The sequence below is a fragment of the Nyctereutes procyonoides genome, unplaced genomic scaffold (assembly GCF_905146905.1).
Source record: "Nyctereutes procyonoides isolate TBG_1078 unplaced genomic scaffold, NYPRO_anot_genome, whole genome shotgun sequence".
Lineage (NCBI taxonomy): Eukaryota > Metazoa > Chordata > Mammalia > Carnivora > Canidae > Nyctereutes > Nyctereutes procyonoides.
The window spans coordinates 57,521,848-57,544,826 of record NW_026575121.1 but is presented as its reverse complement, the minus strand read 5'-3'; the positions used below and the strand labels follow the sequence as shown (position 1 = coordinate 57,544,826).

The window sequence follows — 22,979 nt, the reverse complement described above, 5'->3', positions numbered from 1 at the left end:
AAAGAGAGAGAATGAGAGAGGCAGAGTGACAGAGGCAGATGTGAGTTCTAGGATCTAGTGATGCCTGTAGCCAGCACCACTTCTTTCTTTTCCAGTTAGTTATATGATCCCCACAAACCTCTTTATTTTTCTTTTTTTCTCTATTCTTTCTTTCTTTCTTTCTTTCTTTCTTTCTTTCTTTCTTTCTTTCCTTCCTTCCTTCCTTCCTTCCTTCCTTCCTTCCTTCCTTCCTTCCTTCTTTCTTTTCTTTCTTAAATGTGTTAGTGTTAGGTATCTGACATTTGCAATCAAAGAGTTCTAATGAACGGAAAATTTTAGGCCACACATACCTGGGTTGGGAATTTGACTTTTTCATTTACTAGACTTACTCGCTAAATATCATTGATTAAGCTACATATCTGTGCTTCAGACTTATTATAAAAGCAATTTAGAATACTCTTAATTCTCCTACAGGGTTCTGCAGACTAACTAAAGTGCCTGGTGTCCGAGTGGGTTTTTTTCTCCCTCTCCCTTTTCTGGGGACACATCGCTCAAGAGCAAAAAGAAGTAAGAAAGCCCTGATGTTGACTCTTTGCTGTTGGCTTCCACAAGTGAAACTTACCTGCCCATTTACAGAAGTGACCCCCACCCTTTCTATATTTTCAATATTATAACCTTCAGCTAGGATAATACAATCTCTTGCGGCTTAAAATTTTAATTATGCTACTTGATAAAGAAGTAACCTAGAATTGCTTTTTATGGCAGAGGTGACAACCTCCACAATGTCCTAAATTAGTTTTGCTTAACTAATTTCAAATTTTAAAAATGTACACAAACACTGTGCTTTCACTTTCATTTTCCTTAAAAATGTCCTTGACACAAAGTTGCGAAGGCAGTGGTTGCCAGTTTATAGGTAGCTTTGCTGAGGACACAGTACAGAGTTAAGGCCAAGAGTGAGTAAGACTTGGGTTCCTATCTGGCTCCTGGTCAACCTCTCTGTCTTCAGGCCCTGGTCCATTCAGCGTAGATGTGGTCATGTACCCTCTGCTCACTTATAGCTGAGGATTCAGAGACAGGGGGATGACAGTAGGACAAGGTCTAGAATATGACGGGTGCTGCTCCTTACGGTGTACACACTATAACTGTGATGATTATTTAGATAACTAATAATAGAGTCCGGTAGAAATCAATTTCGGTTCCTCTTATCTTGAAACTTTGTCTGGGAAGCACTTTCAAACTTTGCTTCCTAAACTATGTGGCCACATAAATCTTTTATTATATCACAAAACCAACAAGAATCATCCTCAAATAATATTTACATTTACCCTCAGCTATTTTTTAATTATGTGAGACTTTCTCAAATGAAGGTAAATGTGCATAATAAATCCTTAGCAAAAAAAAAAAATGGACTTGTACTGAGAGTTAATTTCCACAGCGTCTAGTGTGACAGGTGTACTCCCAGGCAGCAATCACAAGTTCAAATACTTGATGAGTCAGAGTTTCCTTCCACTAACACACAAGGTTAGAAGCAGGTCACGCGCTCTGAGTCAACGATTGCTTGCTTTCAGCTTATAATTCAAAATCTGACCTTTTCTGAAAATGTTACTATGCAGCATCACAATCATTTCCCTGGCTCATCAGTAGGGAGGAAGATTAGGAATAACTTCTTTGCATTTCAGAGCCCATCTGTTTTGGGATTAAACCCATAAAAAGGGGTTGAAGATCAGCAATTAATGACTATTTCTAACTTCCATTAAAGCTCAATTCTCACGAACACAGACCTATATTTATTCCGTACAAAGGAATCTGAAATAGAACTTGAAAAACAAACAGCCAGGAAAAAGAAGAAATAAATCATAGGAAGAACCATAAATAAAAAAGAAACCTTGAGGTTTTTTTGTCCTGACTCTGTGGAGAGTTCGCCATCTAGTGGGAATTCTTGATAAATGCAATCTTTATTTCCATTGCTTAAAATATTAGACTTTTCCTTGTCATCATTGTTGTTGTTTTAACAGTCTGTATAGAAAGACCCTTATGCAAAGTGTTACAAATATTGTTTCCATGCAGTTCAGCTATAGGAACTCACATCTGTACTATTTATATTCCATAGTTAAGCAAGAGTGCTATCTGCTTGTTCTAGGTATCCTTCCAATTTTGTAAGCAGGAAAGTGTTTTTAGGTGCATTTAACACTGAAATAAACCTCCATAAATTTTCATGTGAGGCTTTGAAAACTTTGAGTTCCAAAAACAGAGTCAAAGTTTAAAAAAAAAAAACACTTTTGTAGCTTTAATTATAAAGTATCAGCTCCGACAATGTTTCCTTCTCTTTGGAGTTCAATTATATAAGAACAGATATTGAATATGTCTCCAGCTCCCAGTTACCGTTACAGGCGTATTTCCTGTTTCATGCAGGTAATGAGTTGTCATTAATGAAGAGGAGACAAGGTGCATTTGGAGGAAGCAGACTTGCAATTCTTTAGAGTATTTACCTTAAGATTCAACATACTTCATCAACATTTCAATAGGAGCTGCACTGTGGAATGAGCATTGACTGCAAAAGCAAAGGCATATTCAGATTGTCTATTTAATAGGTACATTGACACCTTTTTAAAGAAGATCAGATGAGTAGATGTGAGGGTAGTCACAGTACTCTTCACACACTACAGTGACTTTTCCCACGTGAATCAAGTGCTGATTTTCAGGAGGAACTTTGGAAGGGACACGGAGTTGTGAAAGTCAGAAAGTTAGCAAGTTAAGATTTATACTGCCGACTGCAAACAAGCCAATTTCAAAAATTATGGTCGTTAAGACAAATAAAGATTACACCCTAACCCCAAATCATACATCAGACAAATATGAACTCCTCAAGTCCTGCCAGCGCTGCAAAAGTGAGAAGACCCACACAGAACAAACCACAAAAATAGTGTGATATATCATGCACTGTAACTTGCAAAACAGCTTATTTTATTATTAAAGAACATTATGTCTGCAGAATTCTCATTGTACAAATGTTCCAACTGATATTTTTATGAATCTGGGTTGTGGTGTGTATTTTTATTGAGGAATGTTGTTTTGTTCCCATTAGATATTTATAATACATTTTAATAAAATAACCTCTTTGTTCAAGGGAATTGAATGATTCATGATTTTGCTGAGTTCTTTCCTGTTGGATCTTCTCACAAAGCAACCCCTGACTGTGACTTTCTAAATAGCCTGAGTGATTCCAAACTCTCTTTAGCAAAGAGGGATGAATGCTGGAACTGGACCTCAATAAAGAAAAGCTTGTTTTCTGCTCCCACGCTCACACATTTGGAGAGACAGTCCAAACCTCAGACCCAGAAGTTAAATTGTTTCTTTGAACAGTAGATGAGATTATGGTCCTTTACTCATCAGTGGCTGTATGTCTGAAATGCCAAGTGCACGCATGCAAATATACACAGGCAACCCCCACCTCCCCGAACCAATTATCTGCTATAAATGCTGAGTTTTTATTTGTAAGCAAGATTCTAAACACAGAAGCCTGTTAAGACTTTCCTCCCTCGCACCTACTCCTGAACACCTGACCCCTGCTTTCCAATGTGATGCTTTTCTTTCCAGGGACAATGTCTCCCACTGGACTGTTCAACGTGGCAAAACAAAGGCTAAAACCTGGGAATGGGTTTTTGGCACTGCTGTTAAATGACTTCAGCCTCTTTATGGTTCTGGGTTTGAGTTCCTCCTTTATGAAACGAGGGAATTTGGTTTAAAAAACTTTTCTAGTGCCCTAGTTTTTTATCACTTTTACCTGAGCTCCCATGCTCCAGGACTAATGTTTTCTTTCTTTTTGGAATCCCTGTTGTTTGGGAGCACAGTAAACCCCAAAGCCTTTCACTTCAAATAAAACACAATTTTGAGAAGGCCTTTCTTAACTGCTTGACTAGTTTCCTCCCACTCAATGAGACACATTGTCCCTGTACTTCCGGGTATCTTCAGATAAATTGAATGAGGGGTTAATAATGTCCAGGTAAATCAGGATTTGATCATTTCATTCTCTTCATCTGGCCCCATGTCCCACTGTCAGTAACATTTCTCAGCAATGGCCACCATGGAGGTTGTCCCAATGCCTTTTCAACCCATTTCAGGAGCTCGGCATCCTTGAGACCCCATCGCCCCCCCCCCCCCCAAAAAAAAACCCTCATCTCTCACATTGGCATCTCAATGAAGAGAGATGCCCCATAGACTCCTCTACCCATAGACTTGCCTCAACCAGCAAGACTGATCTTCAGGACCCACCCTTCCTCTCCAAGTGCTGTTTAACTCTTCTCACAAGATTTCTCAAAAATTATGAGATACATAATACAGAAATCAACTTTCTTCTTGGATCCAACAACAAACACCCAATAAACTACAAATCAGGTATTAACAGGTATCTGAAATAAATCCGTGTCTTCCTGAGACCAGTGCCTCTGCCCTGCCAGGGATTTACTAGTGAGCTTGGCTCAGCATACCCAGCACCCTCTTGCTCCTTCCTTTCATCTTCTTCTCTCCTGAATGGGGCTTCCTCTCCTCACTGTTTCCTTCTCACCCTGACCCAAATCTGGACCAGTCTTCATGGGGATGGGGAGACACATCAGATAGTTGTCGGAAATGCACACAACGTGAAGACATTCCTCAGCTTGTTGCCTTTATGACTCTCTCACCTCCATCCCATCCTATGACCAATGCACCTGCATTTTAACAGATGCTTTCTGGCCCCCATGCAGAAAACCAGCTCTTTAGTTTATGTGTATTGTTTGTCTTCTTCAGCCATCATGCAATTTCATCTGTTACTAATGAATAATGATTGCCAAATAACATCTCCCATTATTTCAAAAGACTACCACAGATTAGGAATGCATAACTAATGTTATATCCAAAACACCCAAAGGAATATAAAAGTTTATATGCACACTAATTTTTAAAATCTGATCTGAAAAGTAGGAAAATAGAAACATATTAATACAGACACACAGATCCATACACATTCAATAAACTGTTACAATCCTGTTACACAGAAGGCTGTAACCTAACAGCACCCAATTACTCTCCTTGACTTACCACTTCTCTGAAAAATAAGAAAATTTAAGACTGCTAAAATGCCATCACAACTCGAAGACAGAATTACTATATAGAAAATATGCAGTCACTTACCGGTGGGCATATAAATTACTAAGGTGAAGTCCATATTTTTCTTCAGCAGATAACCCATCCATCAGCAAGTAGAAAATGAGAAAATTGCTCTGGCCAAGAGGTTGTGAAATAAGTCTGGATTTCTCGAGCATATATGTATAAATTCTGGCTGGTTAAGAAAAAAAAAAGTGATCTTGTTAAATGGCATTACTAATTTTGTTCCCATAAATTTACACAAACTCATTAATTGCAAGAGATGATAATGAAGCTATTTTCAAATACAGAGCTTTTGAAAAACATCTGTAGATTTTTTTTTTGAGAGCAGTTTTTAGCTTTCCAGAAAAACTAAGCAGAAAATCCTGAGAGTTTCACCATACCCTTCCTCCTCCCAACGCATGGCTTCCCCTTCATTAACATCCTGCATTAGTGTCGTAAATTTGCTAAAATTGATGAGCCAATATAGACACTTCATTATAACCAAAGTCTACAAATTTATGTTGGTATTTGCTCTTTGTGTTGTATACTTTTTGGATCTGCCAGTGTAGTGACATACAGAATCGTTTCACTGCCCTAAAAAACCCATGCTCCATACCTTCCTCCTTCCCTAACCCCTGACACCTACTGTTCTTTTTACTGTCTCTATAGATTTACCTTTCCCAGATGTTGTATAGTTAGAATCATACAGTATTTAAACTGCTCAGATTGTAATCATTTCAGTTTCTTTAATTCAAGAATACATATTTAAGGTACTTCTTTTTCTTTTCATGGCTTGATAGCTCATTTCCTATATGAGTGAATAATAATCCATCATATGAGTGGACTACAGCTTATTTACCCTTCACCTATTCAAGGACATTGTGGTTGCTTACAGTTTCTGCAATTATGAATAAAGCTGCTATAAACATTTGTATCCACATTATGTGTGGACATAAGTTTTCAACTCAGTTGGGTAAATACCACGGACTGTGATTCCTGGATCGTATGGTAAGACTATGTTTAGCTTTGTGAAATACCACCAAACTGTTTTCCGAAGTGGCTATACCATTTTGCATCCCCACAAAGCAATTAATCAGAGTTCCTGTTGGTCCACATCCTTGCCAGTAGTTAGTATTGTCAGTGTTTTGAATTGTAGACATTCTAATAAGTTTGCAGGGGTATTTCATTTTTGTTTTAGTTCATGTTTCCTAGATGACCTATAATGTAGAGCATCTTTTCATATGCTTATTTTCCATTCATGTATCTTCCTTGGTGAGGTGTCTAGATATTTTGACCATTTTTAAAATTAGATTGTTTTCCTATTGCTGAGTACTAAGAGTTCATTGCATCAGTCCTTTATCAGATGTGTTTTTTGCCAATATTTTTTGCTTATCTGTGGCTCATCATTTCATTCTCTCAACAGTGCCTTTCACAGAATGGTCATTTTTTAACTTTAATGAAGTTCACCTTATCAATTATTTCTTTCATGAATTGTGTTTTTAGTGTTATATCAAAGAGTCATTGCCAAGTACAAGGTCATGTAACAATTTATCTTATAGTATTTTTTAAAGAGTTTTATAGTTTTGTTTTTACATTTACAATCCATTTTGAGTTTTTTTTTTTTGTATGTGGATGCCCTGCTGTTTTAGCATAATTTGTTGAAATGACTATTAATTTCTCTACTAAATTGCCTTATTCCTTTGTTAAAGATCAGTTAAGTACATTTTTGTGGGTCTATTTCTGGGCTCTCCATTCTGTTCCTTTGATCTATTTGTCTCTTCTTTCACCAATACCACACTGTCTTGATTACTGAAGCTTTAGAGTACTTCTTGAAGTTGGGTAGCACCAGTCTTCCAACTTTGTTTTTCATTGTAAATGTTGCATTGGCTATTCTGGATCTTTTAACTCTCTATATAAATTTTATGTCAATATACAAAATTGTGTTGAATTTATAGATCAAATTGGGAAAAACTGGTATCTTAATGATATTAAGCCTTCCTATCCATGAACATTGAATATCTCTCCATCTATTTATATCTTCTTTGATTTTTTAAAAGATTTTTTTTATTTATTTATTCATGAGATACACAAAGAGAGGCAGAGACATAGACAGAGGAGGGAGAAGCAGGCTCCTCACAGGGAGTCTGATGTGGGACTCGATCCCTGGACCAGGATAATGCCCTGAACTGAAGGCAAAAGTTCAACTGCGGAGCCACCCAGGCGTCCCAGACCTTCTTTGATTTTTAATCAGGGTTTTGTAGTTTTCCTCATGAAGATATTGTAAATATTTTGTTAGATTTATACCTAAGTACTTAATTTTTTGGTGGTAGTAGAAATAATATTGTGTTTTTAATGTCAAATCCCAATAGTTCATTGTTGACATATAGGAAGGCAATTGACTTTTGAGTATTAACCATATATCCTGCAACCTTGTTGGCTTACTAGTTCAGGAGATTTTTGTTCTTGATTCTTTCCAAATTTCTACAGAGATAATCATGTCATCTATGAACAAAGATAGTTTTATTTCTTTCATCTCAATCTGTATGTATATATATATATATATTTTTTTTTCTTGCCTACTGCATTAGCTAGGACTTCCAGTACAATATTGAAAATAAGTGGTGAGAGGGGACATTCTTACCTTGTTCATGACCCAACATGGATCTTTTGTGCACAAATATAATCTGACACAAAACATGTCCTTGAGTTTATTCTTATCATTATGAATAGCCAGCCAACAATTAAAGAATTTAGTTTCAAATGTAACTGTGAATTACTGTAGTTTCCCACTCTAAAGTAAGGATCTATGGTCAGTGATTTCTTTTTTAATTAAAAGGCAGCCGTTCTTAAGAAGTCAAATGGATGTAATTATATCCTATATCTGAACTAGGAACATCATCTTGTGTAATGAGTCTGCTGATAATTATTCTAGAGTCCTGCCTCCAAAAGCAAAAATGTGAGGTCCCCTAGTTTTGGTTTTATATAGCAAATCTACTTGAACAAATGGAACCACTAATACATGCTTTCCCTCTGGCAAAATTCATTAAGTGGTCAATTCAGCCTGTCATAATGATTATCAGTGAAAAACAAAAAACAAAAAAACCAAAACCCTCAAAATTAATACTCCCTATTAAGGAAAGTTGTCTTATTAGAAACTTTTTAGAAAAGTTGTTCTAAGTGTTCAAAATATCCCTTTAATTAGTTGCCCAAAGGTGATGCTAAAATTAGAATGGGGTAGTGTAGTTTTTTGCCCATCTCTCCTTGAGTATTAAATCAGGTGATAATTTCAAGGAGAAATCTTAATTACTACACTTTCTTTCCTCTCTTTTTTTTTTCTTAAGCAAATTATTTGCTGAAAACATTTTCCATGTAGTATTAATAATATTACCCATGCTCAAGAGGATGTTTCTAAAATTGCATAAGGAATAAACTGCCATAGTTGTTCCTTCCCATTATTTTTTAGTCATCAACTACAGAAATACTGAGAGGGAACAGAGAGCTGAACAACTGTCTCTTGACCATCATGCTTCTGTACTCAGAGAAAAGGCTGACCCGAGACCTATTTGTCCCAGCCAATATACTAGCTTCATTTAGAGCAGCATTCAAAACTAATCAAATTCCACATCATAGAGTGACTTCAATACCTTTAATCTAAATTCAAAAACAGTGTAATTAGTAATCATCCCAGTTAGCTCATCTCCCGCAGTGAATAAAATTGCTGTGGGTTAGCAGGATTCTGATCAGTAGGATTTTGGGAAAAAAAAAAAAAATCTTAAAGGAGCTTTTAGCTAGAAGTAAACACAAAACAACCAACAATTCAAATTTCTGTGAGACTCTAATATTCTTCCAAATAGAGAAAATGCCAGCCATTTTGTTGCATCTGAAATGACATTGAAATAAAGGAAAGAAAATGATAGGTATGGAGTTAAGTAGTTTTGACTCATTCATTTAAATGTCCACATGGAGAAAGAAACTTCTTGCTAACTGATTTTTTGACTTCTCAAGACCTATATGTTTTAAAAGATGTTTTATTTCAGCAATATTCCTGACTAGAAATATACCCATGATCCTCTATCTTTCCAGAAATCTACATACAAATATGTTTCTCAGAAAGTTTTGGCACCGTAAAAACGTACAAGCTTGCAGTTTATATATGACATAATATGCATGTATTTTATAGAGCTATATTAATTTTTATTCAGCTATAAAAAATGGGGGAAATGAATTTCTTTATCTTCAAGATAGACAAATACCTGCCTTCACTGCCCTTCCCATTGATTTCCAGAAACTTTCTAGCACTCACTATCACCATGTCCCACCCCCCCTTCTAGTTATAAATCATGACCAGTTAGGATCTCTTCCCAAAGAGCCCCATCATGTCTTCAATTAGCAGTCACCAAAAGCACACATTGCCAAATTAATTTATATATCCAAATATTCTTTCACCCTTATGCATTTCTTTTGACTTCATCATTCCAAATTAACTCAAGGGATGGTATGAGGATGGGTGCCTCAACTAGGAGCCTACGTGTGGCTCCTGGTCCTGAATCTGACACTGTCAATTTCCACATTCCTCCTAACTTCACTGTCCCCATACTAACGTGAGGATGAAGAGATACAAAGGTCCCAGGCTTCCTGTGGCCTCCAAGGGGAAGGGACTGCCTTGAAGGCACCTGCAGTGTACCAGGCTCTGTGCTGGAGCTTTTCAGATGTTTGCCTCATTTAAATTCTACTGTAGGCCTTTTCATGTTGAAATTCATCTGGCTTTTGGGCAATAAAAGATGCTGCTCCTTAAAGGAAATAAGAACAATTATAGCACTCTGAAGCTTCTAAAAGAATGGCCAATTGAGAGTACAATACTAAGGATAATTGATGATGTTAACAATGAAGATGAAGACCTGAAACCAGGTCTTCTGGTTTGTCTTTAAGAAGTCACAAGCAAAGGCCCTCACAGATTTTTCACCTCATTTGCTTTAACTGTGAGGTTAAGTTGCCCAAGTAGATAATGAAGCCTTGGGAGACATTTCTGATTGTGAGTAGATTTCAGTTTCTGCTTAAAATAGATGTGAGTGTCTTCAGGGCACAGGTAATGCAGGAGCCAAGTATTCTTCACCTCCCACATGTGGGTTCTGCATCCGCCTCCCTCTCCAGACACTTCCAACACATTGCCATTCTACCAAGTCCCACAGGACAGAGTGGCCACTAAGGAGGCATCAAACTGGTCTGTTCTTACCACACAGAAATTGTCATTATGAAGAGGAATTGGCTCTAGTTAAAATATATATATATATGGATATATATATATATATATATATATATATATATATGGATATATATATCCAGAGTTAAATGTTGATAGCTTTCCTTATCTATTTAAACTCCCACTAATATGTACTCTTTGTTGATATGCGTGAATTCATGTCATAATTTCCTCCCTGAAATGAAGAATGGCTGCCTCACTTTATTAATGCTTTACATCCATTCCTTAGATGACTCAATCCAACGAATACTTAACGAGTGCCCACTCTACACCCGGCAGACCGGATCTGCACTACCAACAGTTTTATATCCTAATAGGAGACACAAACAGCAACTGACCAGACAAATCATGAAAAGGACACTTTCAGATTTTGATAAGTGCTGTGGAAAAAAAAAATAAGGAAGGAGACAGATCTGGAGTGAACAGAGCTGGGATCCAGGGATCACATTAGAAAGAGCGGGTTGGGGAAGAAAAGGGGGTTTCTTTGAAGAAGTGACTTGAAATGAAACCAGTAGAGTGAGAGCAGCCTGCCCATTCCAGGAGAAAAGACAAGCCTCCCTCAGGCAGCCAAGAAGAAAAACTAAGCTGTGGCCTCAGGCAACCAAGGAGCTTAAAATGTCCAATGAGGCTGGGGAACTTGGACCAGGTGGGGTGGGGTGACATGGAGGTTGGGGAGGATATGGGTACAGTGGCTTTGTGGGCTGCAGTCTGAAGGAACAGGGAGCTGGTCCTGGGCTTGACAGTTTGATGTGGCCGGTGAAGGACTATGTGGATTGAGAGGGGAATAATTGAGGTATAATCATAGCCTGACAGCAATGGCTGATTTCCACTTCTACTGAGCTACAAGGTGTGCTCTCTTCTTAATTAACATTTATGCATATAAATGAGGCAATGACTTAGAAAAGAAAAACTAGTCTGAAGACCACAAAGTGGGCTCAGTTTATGTCTTTTGGAGGGAAGGGTGTTCCAAACAAGGCGAAATTCAGAAAACATGAGAACACAGAACCTCAAAGGGGGCCTCCAGTGCCCTGGGAGCCAGAGCACAAGGGCTTTCCACAGCTCATCGAACCAGAGGAAGTTCTGATTGTTGAACCACCCAAGGACTCTGGGAAGTAAGACCACTGGGAGATAGCATCAGGTCCAGAGAGATGTCCAGGAATACTGAGGCAGGTGTCAGAATTGGGGTGAGGAAGGAATGAGGCAGCATATCTGGCTTCTCTTGCAGTGACTCATGTGAGCCCACAGACTGGTGAGTCCTGGGAGAGACAGGATGCATCACAATATGCAAAGAGTCATATTGGTTTATGCTGAGATATAAATTATCAAGGACAGGACAGGGGACATGGGTTGGAACGATCGGCAAAAATGGGAAGAAATAGACTTCAAGGGGAGCTAAAGTACATCAAAGTGAAACCAAACAATATATTGTAAAGAAAATGTTAATTTATGTGAGCCTTGCACAAGTAAGCATTAGAAATATGTTAAAGCTTATGCCAAATCAATCATAACAGAAAAAGATTTTGACTTCCTTTGAATATAATAAATGTCAAAAATTTCTGAAAAGAGAAGTAGCCTTTAGTTTGCGAAGACTTCAAGAGAGCAGCCTCTTTTTTCATTTTAGCTAATTAATTGTCCTCATATTAGACAGTCTGATACTTTCCAAAACCACAGCTCATTTTGTTATTATTATGAGTGGGACAATCCCACAATCAAGCAGGAAAAGCATTAAAACCTTGGGATGTGTTTCCTGGGATGTGGTGAACTTCTAAAAGTCTTTCAATCACTGTTTACTGATCAGCATCCTCTTCAATCGTCAACTTCCCAGAAGAGGAGACAATATCATCACCTGACAAAGTATCTGGTAGGCAGGTAGGTTGACGCTGGGTAGGTGGAACGCTCAGTTGTGAATGTTTACTTGCCCAGTGGGGTCTGGGACTGCGACCTGCGCTTCGCTGGGACGCCTGCAGTGGGAGTATGTGCCCAGCCCGCTGGCTGAGCTGAGGGCAGGGGTGGGTGGCGGTGCGCATACCACTGGCTCCCAACCACCCTCTCAGCTCTGCCTGCCCTTTCCAGGGCGAGGGAGAGCTACAGCAAACCATTCATAGCCTCCACTGTAAACTGGAGACATGTTCAACCACAAAAGTAGCTTCTCTCCAACTAAATGGAACAATGCTGAAAGGCACATACAAGGGAGCATGGTCTGGTGTCTAATTTTCTAGTTGGGAAAAGCAGGTAAGGGACATTGGCCCAGTGCCCACACAGAGGTCCAGCCTGGGAGCCCCTTTGCGCTGCACCAAGCGGGCTTGCTGAAGAATGCTTTGTGATATGGTGATCTGTAGTTCCAAGGACTGCGGAGGTCTGTATCGCATATTGTTGAAGATTTAGAAACAATAAAATGGTCCACTGGGGAAAAGATCAAAAGGACACTCAATTGTATGTCAAAACGTTGCACATACTCTAAAATGAAGGGCAACTTTATACTTTAAAGGACCTTAAAAAGACCAGATGTAAAAAAAAAATAAAAAAATAAAAATAATAAAAAAAAAGACCAGATGTGATCTTGATCAAAGGGAAAGAACTGGGAATATGACATTCAGTATGACTCCCAGCCATTAATTCCATTAGTGCACTTGAACTTCATACCCTGAAAACCTCTCTACACTCTTAGATGAAAATATGAATCATTAGGGATTCAGCTACTGATACCTGCAAATTACCCCAAAGTCCCAAGGGAAAGGTACTGGACAAGTGAAAACATCATCACAGGCACAGTTTTCCTATTTTTACACTATAAACTTACCTATGGGGCGATGCTAAGATGTCTTAGATGTCACTATGTCCTGAGAGTGCTGGCATATATACCAGGGAATCCAAAATAATTATATTATTAAATAAGTAATTGGGGGGAAATATTGGGCTGAAAGTTAGACTAGAATGTGACTTACTAGTTACATTTTCTTCAAAATAACAAACGCTCTCTACTTTTTTACAGCCATTGTTTTGTAAAACTGGGCCTCACATTTTCTCTTATAATTTGTGGCCACATCCGTGATTAGAGAGCTGCCATTAAGTTATAAAAGTTTGAGCAATAGTATCCAAAAAGGAAACGTGTAACATCTATCAACCTTAAAATGAGTAAGAGAATACTCCCTGTCCAAGAAAACCCATCACCACCATTTTAGAAATGTTGATGATTTAAGGGAAACTAGATTACCATGAAGTACAAAATCAACCTGCAACCTACATTTATTTGACCTAGTTTGAGGTGTAATAATCTTTCTCAAGCTTGGTTTACTATTTTAGTGAACATTTAAAATTCAGAAGCCTTTTTCCAGGGGACCCATTTGAATAACTCAGCTATCTTTAAAATTTGTGTGAAGTAGTTTAAATTAATATATCTCTTCTGTTTTTCTTTCAGAAAAGGAACCTGCATAACAGATGAGATTATTCAAAGGTGTCATACCTGCTTGTAGCCTCTTCAAGTGCTTGGCGTGTTTTGTTTGGGGGGTCACGATGAGGTTCTAAAACTAAAAATTAGTTTGAGAAGTTAAGACAATACAACAGACCCCCCTTATTCTACTGCGTCCCACAAACGGTATGCCTGAGTCCTGACCCCAGGACCTGGGGATGTGACTGTGCTTGAAAGCCAGGTACCTGCAGATGTCCTCACATTAAGATGTGGTCATGCCATAGGGCGAATGCTTCTAGATTGGCATAGTCCCCCCACTACCTGCACATCCTTCTTCATTCATTTACCCGTCCTCCCTGCTCTCTGTGGTCTAAGCTTTGTATTCTACAAATAAACTTTTGAGAGTCCACGTGGTTTGATCAAGGTCAGAGCTGAGCCTAAGCTCAGTGTGGTGACATCAGTTGCATGGGCTCTGGATTCCGCTCTTCCTTTACAGTTCTCACTATTTCTTACCCTCGGTTAGAGTGACTTCCATAGGCTCAACTGGCCCTTTGTTCATTTATTCACTTGCTGTTTACTGAATGTCGACTCTGCCAGACGTTATGCCAGACTGTGATTCACACTCTAGTGGGGAAGAGAACCGGACAAGTCTTAGCTCCTTGACTATCTTGCAAGTCTTACAGGGCAGGACCTGGTCCAATGTACTTTTGAGCTAACTCTTAACACAACAGTATGAACATGCAAGTGTCAGATAAAACATAGCATAGTTTTGTTTTGTTTTGTTTTTTTTAGAAAAGATGAAGTCATACTGGAGCAGGATAGGTCCTACTCCAATGTGACTGGTGTTTATAAGAAGAGGAGGGAGTCACAGGGAGAGCACCTGTGATAAGGAGACAGAGACCCAAATGCCAAAGCTATGAGCCAACAACCACCAAGGACAGGCAGCACCTGCTAGAGGCTGGAAGGGGCCAGGGAGGACTATCTCCCAGAGACAACCAAGACAGCCCCATCCTGCTGACCCCAGACTTCTGTCCCAAGCCACCGAGTTTGTACTGTTTTCTTAGAGGGGGTCTTGCATGCTTATACACTCTATAGATTTCCCATATGGAATCTTCCCTCTAGGCTGGCAGGCACCAGGGGACAATACGTGCCACCCATTACTCCACTGGGCATCGAAATACTGGTCATCAGGCAGCAGGTGCTTCATGTGCGGAGCTGGAGAATGCGGAGCATTAAGTAGCTTCTCTACATCAACCTTTGGAGGCTGTCTGCAGTGTCCGAGGGGTCTGCGCCTTCCCCCTGCAGGAGCGCACCTGGCCTGGGGAGAGGGGCACAGGGCCTCACCAGTAGGTCAGTGGGAAGGCCTTGTGTCAGGAACATACTTCCTCTCTGGAACATCTACCAACTGCAGAGCTGGCACTCAGAGCTTTGTTCTCGGGCCCCTTTCCACGTGGTAGCGAATATCTGAAGGCACTTGCCATGTTTCCCTTGACATTTCTGCTTTTCTGGGTCTTGCAAGTCTTCCACAGGCACTCCCAAAGGCATGGCACTAGAATGTTCTGTCTCCTGATCCACATTCTCTGAACACACCGCTCACCTCTCCCCTTCCCCACAGGAAAGAGAGCTGAACTCCCGGCGGGCCTTTCAGGCTTCCCAGTCCCTAGGAGTGTAGTCTCAACTGGCCCTGTGTGTGTAGTAATGTGTATTTTGCTCTTAAAATTAGAAAAAGAATATAGATCCACCACAAAATCACTTTGCCAGATTTTTAAAAGAACAGAGCAAACCAATAAGATTGAGTGATAGGAAAGGAATCCAGGATGCTAATGAGGAGGAGAGGATGAGTGGAAAAACAAAGTGGGGAGGGGGTGGAGAGAAGCGGGGCACCCACCTCCCCGGACTCCCAGCCTGCTGCTTTGCCAGGGGAGAGCACACCCAGTCACCACTGCCACCCAGGGGCGTTTTCACACAAGGCTCCTGCACTGGCCAGGGGTCCTTTGGGTTGGGGAGGGTCCCAGGGTCCCCCTGAGGATCTACACCGGACTGTGGCAGGGGGTGGGGGCGGTACTCCGGCAGCGGCCCTGGATGTGATGCTGCTGGGGCCTCCTGGGGCTGCGCGCTCGCTACCTGGGATGTCCCCTTAACAGCAGTGTGACCCCGTTCTGCCGCAGACACGTACACGATGACTTTCTAAACGAACATTCTTGAAGAGGACGTGCTAAATTCCACCCAGAAGAAAAGGGAACAAAATCAGTCCTGGATAAGACCTGCAGAAGCCCGTTGTTGTGTCTTCGTCTTGGAAACGGGAACATCGAATCCAGGAAACAGTCACGCAAGTGATGTCTGGACAAGCAGTTTGTCCTCTAAGCCACGCAAGCAGGAAGCAGTGGCCGGCTCTACTCAACCTGGAACAGGGCTTCTCAAACTTTGGCAATCACATGAGTCACTGGGTATCTTATTCAACACAGAGTCCCATTCAGCAGGCCTATGTTTTTAACAGGTCACCCAATGTGCTGGGAGGGCTTGTCTGGGACCCCCACCCTGGAGGGGCAGGGGCCACAGTACCCCGCACTGAGGACCTCCTCCACCTCCAGCCTCCATGGTCAGCCACCCCTGGTCAAGTGCTCTGAGTTGAAGAGGTCAGGCTATGTCCTTCACTTGGAGGGACATTCTCACTGACCAAGACCTGGAAACCAGACTTGGAGGCTTAAGACCATTCTCCTCTGATGTCTTCCTTTTTTTTTCTTTTTTTTTTTTAAGAATTTATTTATTTATTCATGAGAGACACACAGAGAGAGGCAGAGACACAGGCAGAGGGAGAAGCAGGCTCCCTGCAGGGAGCCCAATGTGGGACTCGATCCCAGGACCCCAGGATCATGACCTGAGCTGAAGGTAGACACTCAAACCCTGAGCCACCCAGGCGTCCCTCCTTCTGAAGTCTTCCTAACACAGTGGACCCTCAAATAAAGCTCTTAGCCATGGATTTTAAAAACATAACTTTCCTATTGCAGAATTTAAGCTGCTAACTTCAACATCTAAAATTATCTTCTCTGACTCCTCCTATCCATTTTTCTTGCCCAATTTCATTTAGTAATAATGGATTTTGACAAACATTTACTGCAAAATACAAGCTTTTTGTTCCTAAATTATGGTCAAATGTAACTTTTGTTTCCTGAAGGGTACTGGAAAGCATCAAATGAGATTGATCTCTTTCTAAAATCATTACACTTAGTGATTGTGTCCTAACAGCTGTCATTACAGTTTCTACAATACTTGATTCCTCCAAGTGCATTAGGCACCCCATCTACAATTCTATTCAGACTATTAATTTGCATGGATAATCTGTTTTGATGAGAAAGATGTAAAATCCCAGGTGAATTCTAAATTAGTTTTTTTAAAAAACTAATTGTTTTTTTAAGACTTATTTTAGAATGAGAAAGATAGAATGAGCATGAGTGAGGGGAGGCACCGAGGGAGAAGGCGAGAGGAGGGTCTCCAGGAGATTCCCTGCTAAACACAGAGCCCACCTCACAGCTCAATCTCAGGACCCTGAGATCATGACCTGAGTCAGACACTTAACCAAACATCCAGACACCCCTAAATTAGCTGAATTTTAAATAACGGCTTTTCATAAAATACACATTAAAAATTTAAACCAGAAAAGAAATAGTTCTGTTTGGCTTTAGTTGGGTGGTTATTTTGATGTTTTGATTTGTTTTAATGCAATTGTTTCAAAAACATAGATTGTTTTATTTAAAATAGATCGATGTGTGTTGTATGAAGGAAATATATACTCAAGTTATAATTTATCGTAACCGAGTCTGTGAGTCATCTCTATGTTCAACCATCATCATTCATTTCAGCTATTTTGGGTTGGTTCCATAGTATGTAGTTTATACAATAATAATTTTTAAAGGTTCACCTCACATTTCTGAATATTTTTCAGTTCATGGTAATTGTAGAAGTCGTAACCTGACATCTCAGGTGTGCACCTTCAGACACGCACGCACACACACACCACACCACTGATTTCCCAGGGTCGTCGTTGGTCCCATGCTTGATGTTCTGCTGCCCTCTCGTGGTAGCTCCTGCCTTTGTTAATTTTACACCTACCTCCAGTTAAGTGTTTTTTCCTCTCGCAGAACTGTAGTTCAAAATACTTTATGAAGCAACTGGACAGATCATTAAGTGTCGTCTTGGCATGTCCAAAGGCTTCCAAGATGCACATGACCTGTAGCAAAATGGAAACATTTGTTGAATTACTCATTTAAAAAATAAAACTGGGGGATAATACCCAGGATACAGAGCTATCCCATTATCTAGGAGGTTCTCTGTTGCTTTTACGATACCGTATTGTGATCTTGCAGTTACGCTTTCTTCAACGGTAAGCTATGTGCATCCTCTGCCTCAAACTTATAAGATGATGATGCACAGAGGGTTTCACTTGGCTTTGCTTGCTCTTCACCCAAATATAAACAACTCAACACATGTTATTTGAACTTTTAAACTTAATAGAACAGTAGAAATGCTTTTGTTGTTTTGGAAGAAATGCTTTTGTTGTTTTGGAATAGAACAGTAGAAATGCTTTTGTTGTTTTGGAGTTAGATTTAATAGGAGCAATAGTGAGAATTTCTTTTGAAACGAACGAATGAACTTAAACATTTGCTTATAACCTTCTTTTGAACAGGTATTGACACACATACTCTTTACAAACCTGAGCCCCTACATTATGTTCTCTCTCGTTCTCTCCCACAGAGACAGGAATAAGAGTTATGGAGGAAGCCGTTTTACTTGGTGTGTCTCATTTCCAGTGTTCTCTTTCTTTCAGAGGTGGGGATTTGGGGCTAGAAGATGGTATTTACAGACCTTCAGATCAACCGCAGCATCTGAACTTCTTGGCATGTTTCCTTAAACCCTGACCATAGAAAAATCACCATTTCTTCTCACAATTGATTGAGAACGTTTGTGATAACGATGATGACCAAGCAATTCTCCAGAAAGTATGAAACTCTGGAAGGTTCAAAGGTATTTTTCCGTATCTTTCAAGTCATGGATGTTAAATGCAATTTCTGCATCAGCCACCAGAAGGAGCGCACTAATACATTTTACCTTATTGGTACAGAGAGTTCTTTAGAATCCTGGTGATAGTTTTAGAGAATTTTATTCTAATTTAAAAAAACACAAAACTTTGCTGCTACTTTTTAACTTTCTAGATACTGATCTACTAAGACATTCAGTTCACCTGGAAGTATTTTATATTTTGAAAGATTACAAAGCAATACTTTGATTCTAATCGCAAATCCAAAGTGCTAAAAGTTGTGGTAATCGTAAAATACATCAAAAGATTTGTTTTTGAACTTCTCAGATTTTATTTTTTAAGATTTTATTTATATATTTATTTGAGAGATAGAGTGACTGAGAGAGTGAACACAGAAGCAGGAAAAGAGGCAGAAGGAGGAGAATCAGGCTCTCTGCTGAGCAGTGAGCATGATGTGGGGCTCGATCCCACGACCTGAGATCATGACTTGAGCCCAATGAGCCACTCAGGTGCCCCAAACTTTTGAACTTTTAGAGGAAACATGTTGAATCTTTATAGAAAGCTCAGGATTTAGGTCTCTGTAATAACCTCATTTTAAAGATAGTAACAGTGAATTGATAACACTGATGGCAAAAATACATTCAGAAAAATAATTTGAAATAGTACTTTTAAAGGTCCTTCTTTTGCTTCTTTTCTAGTAATTCAAGATTAAATAAAAGTGTCATGGAATTAATAGCATAAGTAAATGACATTTTCATCATGTATATTATGCTTAAGTCATTTAAAAATTCATAACAAGAATTAGAATGAATTTTTTAATGTATTCTGGCTTCTAGTTATTTTGGTGCTATATCTAAAAATAAACCAGCTTGTTATTATTATTGAAAAGAGACATAAAAGGTGATTGATAGCATATGCCCAAACAGGAAATATAGGGTAATGGTTCAATACATGTGATTTGGAGTGAGAAGTCGCTGGCCCCACATTCCGGCTCTGCTAATAACAAATTCATGAATTCCTTGAACCACATTATTCTTTATTTTAACACAAGAATAACTCCTTCAGTGCTTATTATGTCAGGTGCGCTTGAGCACCTGGTAAGCACCCAACAAATATCAATGATTAATTTTATTTTTGTTAATAACAGTAGTAAACATTTATTTTTGTGCCAAGCACTATTCTAAAGATTTTTAAAAATATATAACATATATAATATAAATTAAGGTATATATAAAATTATGTATATGACCTACACATGTGTATGTATATTTATACATATATTTATTTTAATGCTCACAACTATGTTTCCATTTTGTAGAAAAGGAAACTGAGAGATTAAGGAACTTCCTCAAGGTTTAGAGCTTGTAATAGTGGAGCTGGGATTTGAACCCAGGCGATCTCTCTGCCAAAGAGGGTGTGCTTATTAATCACCGTGTCACCGGCCATGACTGCTACAACTGCAATAATAACATAGGAGACATGAAACTATAGAAAGCTAAAACCATTGAACAAAATAAAAGTGCTCATATGACAATCTTTCGTTGTGCTCTGTTGGTTCATAATTCAAACTTGAAATTTGGGTTACACCAAAGTTAACATTTTTTTATCTTTAATTATCCACTTGGCCAATAGGTGGCGCTAAACAAATACGTTAAGAGAAATCTACATCTATATATTGCAAAATTGGTATTGTTCCACTGCTCACCTTAACTTTGGAAGAAATTAATAATGAGAATGTTGTACAATAACAAAACTTTAAATAAAAATATAGCAAAGGGAAGTAAGTAAATATTTCCTCAGTAGTTCCTGATTCAAATTTTATTGGTAAGATTTTTTATTTTCAATTGTATGGGTTTTTTTTTTTCTCTAAAATTTCAATAGCTGTGCCATTAAAAGTTATGCACTCTTATTACAGTTGTAGTTAACCTACCATAGGTCAACTATGTATTTTCTAAGAGTAAAAATCTGTGGCTTCCTCAATAAAAAACAATCGCTTGATAATCGAGTGGATCCCATCACTCCCCTCTGTAAAAGCAGTTACTGAATAAATGTTTATTTAAGCAATTTAAATGGAATCGAATGCTTCTTAAAGTTGAAAGCCATGTGGGCCAGAGTTAGTGAGGAGTCCCAGGCAGTTGGTTTTTCCCCAAAAACATGATTTTTATGTTACAATGAAACTATTGTTGTGGAAAATCCCCTGCTTCTATAGCTTGGAATTCAAATACAGGGATTAAAAACAACAGCCTTCTTAACTGATCTTAGCTGCCTGGAAATTGTACAGAGGAGCAAAAGCAATCTCCACAGTGAAGTTCAAACCCATTGTGTAAAATACACTCCGAAGCCCATTGCAAGGGCAGAATGCAGACCTATGTGGACTTTTAAGGCAGGACAACTGAAGTGTAAAGTTAAAATTCAGAAACGTGACAGCTGAGTGAACCTTAAAAATAAGTGTGTAGCCTGCAGGAAGGTACCCAAAGTCACTCTGGGGCTTGGTGCAGGCTCTCCCTAGCCTTCCAGGCACCACCCTCTGTGCCCTCATGGAGAGCGCTGCTTACGGGTCAGCAGAGACTGTCAACAGCCAGCTTCCCCTAAACCCCTTCACTTTGTTCTTTTGCTCCTTACACTCCAGGTAATAATCTGTCATTATGCCATCGATGGAAACCACAAGGAAAACGCTCTCGACTCCTCAGCTTTACACGGTTCTCTGCTGATGGACACCCCATCACATCTGCCCTTCCTCCTATGCTCCTGCCTTTCCTTCACTATTCTTCAGAAACTGCTGACCAGAATAACCTCCAAGGACTGCTTTTCTCTCCTAGTAACCTACCATCCAGGGCAAAACCGTGTGGGCTAGACTCAGGTCGCATCCCTAGTGGAGATGCCCTGTGTGTGTCTGTTGTGCACGTGGCCCCATGTGGCAGCATCGCGCACCATGGCTGCTGGCCTGGGGCCTCTGAGCCATACTGCACCATCGAGTCTGGCTGACAGGCTTTCCTATTCAGCTCACCCACTTCTCTCCTTTTGGAGCCACCTAAGGAAGCTTCCTTTTGCCCTACCTGACAGTGAACTTCAAGCCTCCTACTGAAGGCTCCATAAGGAAGGATGCTCTATGCACTCATCTCTTTAATCAGCCTTTTCTTTCACGCAGGAAGTACTGGCCTGTCTCTGGAATCTACAAAGTTTCACTGAACCCCTATGATGTTACAAAGACTTACAGTCAATTCAGAAGTTCACCCAATACTTGTATTTAATTCCCCCACGTACACTTGGATGCTGTGCAAAAACAGGCTGGGTAATTTTCAAGAACACTTTGGACACTAAATGATCTTCATGAGCATCATAATTTAGGGAGAAAGAAAAAAAGCATAATTGACATGAAATTTAAGCCATACTCAACCCTGCATGATATTATTTCATGAGGCTAGAAATCATTTATTTTATGATTTATGGATGAAACAAATGTGAATTGGAAATAGTTTTACTTGAAATTTCTATGGATATCATAGTATGGATTCCCAGATGCTGATTTGGAAGAGCTATGTCTATCTAAAGAAATGCAACTTACAATGAATGTGTTCACTTAAGCTAAAATGCAAAGCCAATTTACATAAAGTAATCTAGAATGCAGTTTAGAAATTACACAGCCCGTGCTTTCACAAGGGATCATTTTAATAAATAACTGCTTTAGTCTATAATTTACAGTGGAGGCTATTGTTCCTTGTCAGTATGATTAAGCCAAGGGATCCCATCATTCTATTAGTTATCCTAAGTCTATTTTGTAACTATGTTGTTCTATAAATTCTCTAATTCTTTCATGTCAGTAGTCAGTATCTTATAATATCTGAACAGAGATAATTTACGCCTTCTGCCCAAGTCAACCCAAAATGTTAAATTATTTTGAGCTGTGTGGTAGAATTATGTAGGTTCTCAGTATATAGTTTGAGCTTAATAAATGGTCATGAATTGGAGTCATTAATGAATATATATGTCACCACAGATACGCAGCAGGACTGACTTATTGTACATTTGCCACAAAGAGAAAAATCTCCAGAATCAGCATATGTTTGGGAATCCAGAAGAATAGATTTGACTTTTTAAGGACTTCTTTTTCCAAAGTAGAAAATATGAGGAAATTACATTGATCTATTGATTAAATATAACTCCCTCTCATC

The 22,979-nt window shown here is 39.3% G+C and overlaps 1 protein-coding gene across 1 annotated transcript in view; it reads right to left on the bottom strand.

Moving 5' to 3' along the window:
* Positions 1–22,979, bottom strand: part of MYO16 (myosin XVI) — a 444,013-nt gene that overhangs the window by 252,535 nt on the left and 168,499 nt on the right. Inside the window, exons 14-15 of the mRNA XM_055335623.1 lie at positions 17,883–18,000; positions 5,149–5,296 (exon numbers count right to left, since the gene is read on the bottom strand). Of these exons, the coding sequence (XP_055191598.1) occupies positions 5,149–5,296; positions 17,883–18,000 (266 nt within the window). The remainder of the gene's footprint in view (positions 1–5,148; positions 5,297–17,882; positions 18,001–22,979) is intronic.